We start from the raw sequence: 7,493 nt of genomic DNA, 5'->3' as shown, positions 1-7,493 counted from the left end.
ATCTTTTTAAATGTTTTTGATCATTTGCTGTTTTGCATCAAGCACAAGCTATCAGCAATAAAATGTTGTTTCACTTGATGAATTTCCTTCAGTAAATATTCCATTATATGTACTTAAACTTCATGGGTGCCAATAATGGTGAGCAGGACTGTATATATTCAAGGTAAAGGCTACAAGATAATTTCGAAACATCAAACAGTTCCTCTGACCAAAGCTGACAATCTTACTAAAAAGGTATAATGTGCATGGAAATGTAGCCAACCTCCCAGAACATGGATGCAAGAGGAAATTCAACCCCAGGTTGTTCAGACAAATAGTGCTGATGGCAGAAAAAGAGCCAAGAAAACCATTCAAGCAGAATTTCAAGCTCAAGGTTTGTCACCTTCTGACCCGTCACATTTTGAATCATAACGTGCTTCATGGAGGAAGACCCTGGAGGGTGCTACTGTTAGAAGAAAAAAACACAAAAAAAGCCAGACTGGAATTTACCAATATGCATGATGACAAGCACAACGTTTTTGGGAGAGGTGTCTAGGATTGATGAGCAAAACTGGGCATTTTTGCCCAGTCACATTATTTGTGTGTGTGTGTTTTTTCTGTTTGTTTGTTTATTTATTGATGTAGCTGCCAGGAAAAAGACAAAGAGGAAGGCCAAAGAAGAGATATATGGATGCAGTTAGAGAGGACATGGAGGTAGTTGGAGTGAGGACAGAGGACGCAGAAGACAGACTTAGATGGAGGAGGATGACTCACTGTGGCAACCCCTGAAAAGGGAACAGCAGAAAGAAAAAGATTTATTTATTTTGTGGAAGGGTACTGAGAAATGCATCCACCTTTGTATGTTTTATTCTGCAGACGAACAGAGATATTTTATGTTCTGTCCTGAGATCAGGACAGATCTGCAGATCAGACACAAACTGTAACACAAACAGTTTAAATTTCTAATAAGTCTGGATATTCAAAAATGTTGATGCAACCCTTTGTTCCCACATCTGTATTTTCTGTTATCTTTCAGTAATTTCTTTGTCCTTTTGTAACTTAGCATATCTTGGGTGGACTGACATTAGCTTGATTTCTATTGGAAAACCATTAATGAAGGGTGTATGAAACCCATACTGTAACTGTATCTTCCTGATTTGTGAAATTATTCTTTGCATAAATGTAGTCTCTGCATCATGGCGTGATGTTATTGCCTGCAGTGTGTCGGCGGTACTGTTTGTCCCTCGGTCCTGTGTTCCTCCATCAGTCTGAAGCCTGACTGCTGCAGGGCCGCCTCCTCAGAGCTGGAGCCCAGCTGTGCAGCTGTCCTCAGTGCCGCTCTCTGATCACTGTGTTTTTACATGTCTGAAATTCACCTGACCGTGTTTGCATTTGCCAGAGGACGAGGCTTAGTGAGCGGTCGAATGTGCCATTGTAGTTTCCCTCAGGTTGTGTTTGATAGCAATGCATCAAAGTCTTTGCCAGTGGTGTAATCTAATGGGTTTAGATTCAACTTTTATATTATTATGTAAATAGAGGTCTCTTTGATGTAGTATCAGCACAGTCATCGCCGAGGCTGGGAGGCCCTTATCAAGATGACGTTGAGGGAATGGAAAAAAAAAAAAGTTGCACCTGAAAGTTAATTAAAACCCATAAAAAGTGGCGCTGCTCTGTCTTGTTTGTTTGTTGGCCTGCTGGTTTGCCTCTTTCTCCGATTCCTTTCCCATCTTCTCTCCCTGCAGCCACACGATGAATGCTTTCATTACGCTGACAAGTTCTGAGGCAGTCTCACTTCTTGTCTTGTCTCTCTTTATTGCCAAACTATTTACATGCCAAAAGGAAGGTTTGTACTCCGTCTTGATGAATTTAGACTTTTAATTTGTATACCATTCATTACTCTCTTAGGCATCAAGTGGAAAACTAACTTCTCTCCTTCTCAGCTCCGAGCTCGTCCTCAACTTCTCCATCAGTGAATTAACTTCACTTTTTTCTTTTTTTTTTAAGTCTCCCCAAACCGTCATTCTACTTGCTGTTGTTCCCTGTCATTTTTTAAGAGTTCTTTCTTCAGCCATCAGAAGGAAGATTAAACACTGAGAGCAAAGGGAAATGAGAAAGTAAAGCGGCTTATGAATCAATGACTGCAGTTATTAGTGCTGTAATTAGATTTAGGGAATGGGCAGCGCAGCATGGTGAGAAGTGGGGGGCTGGGCTGACTCCTTATCATTCAAAGGATATCCTGTTCCTGTCAGGACAGTTGAGATGGAAAATTGAGCTCATCCATGCTTGTGTGATAGAATAAGTCAGCTCCACTGTCCGTGTCTCGTTGAGATATGAATATGCAGAAAAGTAGGGCTGAAGTTACACCAGAGAGCGGTCACTTAATGTCGTCAACCTGGAAACGGTTCTTTCAAGTGTTATGTTCCATTTAATTTGGTGCCACATCAAAGTCACAATGAAGAGCAGCAAATGTGTAACATTTTAATTGCTCTCTTTTTGCTAGTTGTCATTACAAAAATGAATTATGCTGGCAATTCCCACATCAAGTACCTTATCAAGCTATAATCTGTTATCCATTTATGCCCAGACATTCACAGATATCCAGAAAAATAACAGAGTAGTTTGATTTCCTACTCCCATACACAGGTCATAATTCAGCCTAACAAACTGTTGTTTTCTTAACCTTTGCTCATCTTTTTGTTTGTTTCTTCCTCTGTAAGAACATCCACCTGGTGGCTCGTTGGCTTAGCACCCTTGAAAAACTTCTGGAACAGTTTTCAGAGAGAAGTCATGAGAACTTCCGAGTGTTTGTCAGTGCAGAGCCGTCCTCCAGCCCTGAGGGCCACATCATTCCCCACGGCATTCTGGAAAACTCCATCAAGATCACCAATGAACCACCTACAGGCATGCATGCCAACCTGCACAAGGCCCTGGACAACTTTAACCAGGTGACTAATGTATATTCTGAAACAGTGGGCAGAAACTAAATTCACTGCAGTGCAATTTTTAGGCAGCAGTTTTTTTTTATTCTTTTAAATCACATGTATTTATTTTGAAAATAAAATTATTATTGTTTTTCATGTGCAAAGAAAACATGAAAAGATTTATAAAGTATCAGTTTTCACTGTTCTACTCTAAAATATTTTTATTGCTAATTCTTATGCTAATTTTTATTTGTATTTTGTATTTCTTTTACAGTTTTCACTCTGTTTTTGACAATTTAAAGCACTTTAGACTGTATGCAATATTCAGCAAATTAATCATGCATTATTAGTGCTGAACATCTTCTGGGTGCTAAACATCTTTAGCACCCAGAAGGTATTCAATAGCTGACTAGTGATGGGTATGTAAATGACTTGTTTTTCAAAAAGGTGTCTGATCAGAAACAGGTACCAGAGGGCATTAGTGATGGCATCAAAAATGAAGTGATAATGTTAACGGACAGTTGCTGGAGTGTTAGTCCAAACAGTGAGTGAAGGTTGGCAGACACAGAGGTTGCATCACAGCATTACCAGTACATGGAGTTTGATGGGGGTCACATTGTGGGTTTGAATGAGGCCAGGTGGTTGTATAATGCAACTGCCCTGCATGTTGGGTGTACAGGTGCCACAGTAACTTGATGTTGGAACCAATGGGTGTGTGAGGACACCCTTTTACATTCTGTGGGTTCTGGTCAGCCAAGACAGACCACACCAAGGGAAGGTCATTGTATTGTACACTGAGCGTTACAGAACCCCATGACATTTCTACCTGCCATATGGGCAAAAGTATTTGACTCTTTACAATACCTTGTGTCATCCTGCACCATGTCTCAATGACTAGAACCACCTGGACTGTAAGTTTACCATCCCATGTGTAGGCTGTGATTAACGCCAGAGCAGAGATAGCTGTTTTTGTATTAGCGTTGTAACCAAGTGCCATGGACTGATGACAAGTGGTGTTGTAAGTGATGAATTTCAGTTGTGCATTGCAAAAGATGACCATCAAGTTTGCGTATGGTGTTACAAAGTGGCAAGAACCAATCCTTCCACTATTATGGAGAGACATAGCAATGATACTCCTGTACTCATGGTTTGGGGAGACATACAGTAGGACTTCAGGTCACTCTAAAATTAAATTTGGGGGGGACCCTGACAGCACAGAGTGACATCCTGCTTCTGCATGTCCCAACTCTTCTGAGACAGCATCCTAGTACGATCTTTCAAAAATACAACACCCAACAAAATGTCTATGAATGCTGTCTCTATGAGGCCCTGTAATGGATCTGTCAAAGGTGTCCTCTGCCTCTTGCACAATGACTGCTGAAGATAGGCAGCAGGTTCTCTCGACCTGGAAAGGAAACAGCGGGTAAAGAAAATCAACGGATGATTTGGATACTGTACTGCTTCTTAGATTTTGGCAGTCTGAGCCTCTATAATTAATCTTTTCATTAGATCACCTCCTTTAAACTTTTTACATGGTGTCATTGGCTGGTGACAACCCATAGACTGCCCAAAGGTTACAGTAAATAACTAAATATCTCCAATACTGCAAAATGAGGAAAAACCACAACCATTCTTGCAGAAAAACAACACCACTCACTCCTACGATTGATCATTAAGAGAGATTCCTTATTTTATTCTGACATCCTCAGTCTGTCTGTATACAAAATCTTATTACTACATTGTTGAATTGCCATAAACAGTGAAGAGAAAGGGTATTTAATGTGATAGAAACTTTGTGAAGAAAAGAAAAAAAAAAGACTCATTTATTATTAGATACCACTGCTGAAGATGCATAGGATATTATTCTGAAACAGTTCAAGTGTTCATCATATGGAATCTTGATTTTTGACTACAAGTAAATTTCAGTGTTGTTACAAGCTCTTTGGTGCTGAAGGAGCATTGTCTTTAAACTGTGACTGGCAGCAGAGGACACACATGTCAGATTTTATTTAGGATTCAGCTCAAATCATCTAATTGCAAAAGTGTCTCAGCAAACAGAAGGTGGAGTCACATCTCACTTGTCCTGGAATTGGTTGTGACCTTTGCGGGACATAAACATGCTGAAGTTAAAAGTTTGTATGATTACATTTTGCTGGTGGTATTACATGAGGACAGCCACCTCAACAAGGTCAATTTGCTACTTTTTGAGTGTGCTATCAGAGAACAGCCAGACAATATCATGCGGCTAGAACATTCTGTGGCCCCCGTAGTTAAAACGGATCGTTGTGCGACAGTGGCCTCCCCTAGTGTTTCTCTTTCTTATCAGTTTGTTGTCTCTATCTAAGCCGTACCATTACCTCTGTGCTTTGCTGCCAATGCATCTTCCTCCGCACCATTACCTGAGCTCTCGGCTTCCTCCCAATCTATTTCCAAGATCCTTAGTTGGCCGATGTCTATCTGCCTGATAAGTGCAACGTGTTTGTGAGCCCTATGCAGAGACCCATGGGCAGATCTGCTGAGGTTAGAATCTGGAAATATTCTGGTCATGTGTACTCAGTGAGAGCTAATCAATGTTAGGCTAACTCACTGTAATAGCCCACCCGCAAGGCTAAAGCCAAAGCGAAGCCAGAGAAATAACAGCTTCATTGCTCTTGGTTTTTCCACCAGTAAATGCTTACAGCCCCACAGCATATTATCTTCCCAAGACCATTAAAAAAATGAGTATTTTGCACTAAGGCAACTTCTTGCACAGTGTTACAACTTTACTATATAGATGTTTTAAGAGAAAGTTTGTTTGGGTTTTTTTTAGATTTACAATACCCAATGTTGGCCAGTTCAGTCAATCATACTTTCAGGTGTAATGAAACACTTAAATGTTTAACTCACTGATATCAAAATGTTTGTTGGTGTATTTGTATATTTATGTGTGTTTGGGGCTCTGATCTTGCTGCATTTTGTTTCTCTTCAGTCCACAGGTCATGGATAGGGAGGTTATGCATCTCTTTCAGCTGTGTTGAGCAGAGGAGTGTTGTGCAGAATATTAACTAAACCTCAGGCTGGTTGTGTGTATGGCAGTATGTGTGTGCATCATAGCAGTCAGCTCCCCAAGGCACTGCAGCAGGGAAAGTGGGGGGCTTCCCACTCAGCATAGTACATGCTAGAATAAAGAGAGTATACTCTTCCTGTTTTCATGGGGGTTACTGGGATGCTTATTTTACTGTCTCTCCCTCCAGAGATTAGAATGCCATTTACGTCCATTTTTTTTTTGCCTGTCTAGAATAATGAGCACAGTAGACAGTTGGAGGCTGAAAGCGCTTGACAAGTTGTGACAATTAAAAAGGAATCTCATCATTGGGTTTACTGCCATCGTCTGTCTGTTACTGTGCTGCATCAGGGAAGACTTGATTAAATAAAACTGATCATCACTTTTTACCTCTAACACAACAGTGTGATATTATTAATGCAGCTGTGGAGTTTCAGAGCTTTATGAGTCCCTGTCCATAAATGTGTAGCTCTTTGTCTTTTTGATTTTCAGGACTCACTGGAAATGTGTGCGCGGGAGAATGAATTTAAGAGCATATGGTTCGCCCTTTGCTACTTTCATGCAGTGGTGGCAGAGAGGAGAAAATTTGGTCCTCAGGGTTGGAACAGGTCGTATCCTTTTAACATTGGAGACCTGACCATTTCTATCAATGTCCTCTACAACTACCTGGAGGCTAATCCCAAGGTAAATGTGTTTCTTTCTTTTTTTTCCTTTCTTTTCTGTGTGTTTACAGAGGATTACAAAGCACTTGTTTTTGATCTTAATTGGAAATGTGAACTTGTTTGACCTTAGTTTAACACCACAGGCCAGATTAAAAAAAAAAAAATAAAAAAAAAACCCAACCCCCCCAAAAAACATCTCCTTGGTTTGTAATTTTCAGGTACCATATGACGATCTGCGCTACCTGTTTGGTGAGATCATGTACGGGGGTCACATTACTGACGACTGGGACCGGCGTTTGTGTCAAACCTACCTGGAGGAGTTTATCAAGCCGGAGATGATGGAGGGAGAGCTGTACCTAGCACCTAGTTTCCCACTGCCTGGAAACATGGATTACAACAGTTACCATCAGGTGGGGCTAACAGGGCTGAACTCAGATCAGGCCATTGTGATCCATCCATCCATCCATCCATCCATCCATCCATCCATCCATCCATCCATCCATCCATCCATCCATCCATCCATCCATCCATCCATCCATCCATCCCCATCTTACCCATCTTACCTGCTTGATCCTGTTCAGGGTTGCAGACAGAGTCTATTTCCAGCAGTCAATGGGTGCACCATTGACTTCTTGACAACACATCTGGGCCAAGGCTGTGGAACACCCTGGACAGGCCCCATTATTGACCATATCATGAAATGTTATAAAAACTAAAGAAAAGCATTTCAGCAACAAAAAGAACACAACATACAATAAAAAAGCCGGTTAACATAGAAGAATCAGCCAATAAATGCATTATAACAGTCAGTTACACTACAAGAAAGTGTAAAGATTACATCCACTGAATGTTCCCTGAGGGGTTGGAGTGTAGTGGTGGTGTGTGTGT

At 40.9% G+C, this 7,493-nt stretch overlaps 1 protein-coding gene across 2 annotated transcripts in view; it reads left to right on the top strand.

Annotated features, from left to right (window-relative positions):
* Positions 1–7,493, top strand: part of LOC108235825 (dynein heavy chain 9, axonemal) — a 194,607-nt gene that overhangs the window by 164,880 nt on the left and 22,234 nt on the right. For both annotated transcript variants that reach the window (XM_037980602.1, XM_025005916.2), the window contains exons 60-62: positions 2,697–2,924; positions 6,436–6,627; positions 6,824–7,015. In XM_037980602.1, coding sequence (XP_037836530.1) covers positions 2,697–2,924; positions 6,436–6,627; positions 6,824–7,015 — 612 coding nt within the window. The remainder of the gene's footprint in view (positions 1–2,696; positions 2,925–6,435; positions 6,628–6,823; positions 7,016–7,493) is intronic.

Source organism: Kryptolebias marmoratus, linkage group LG17, assembly GCF_001649575.2.
Source record: "Kryptolebias marmoratus isolate JLee-2015 linkage group LG17, ASM164957v2, whole genome shotgun sequence".
In the NCBI taxonomy this organism is placed as follows: Eukaryota; Metazoa; Chordata; class Actinopteri; order Cyprinodontiformes; family Rivulidae; genus Kryptolebias; species Kryptolebias marmoratus.
The sequence above is the reverse complement of the archived record's forward strand: the minus strand, read 5'-3'. Positions and strand labels throughout refer to the sequence as shown.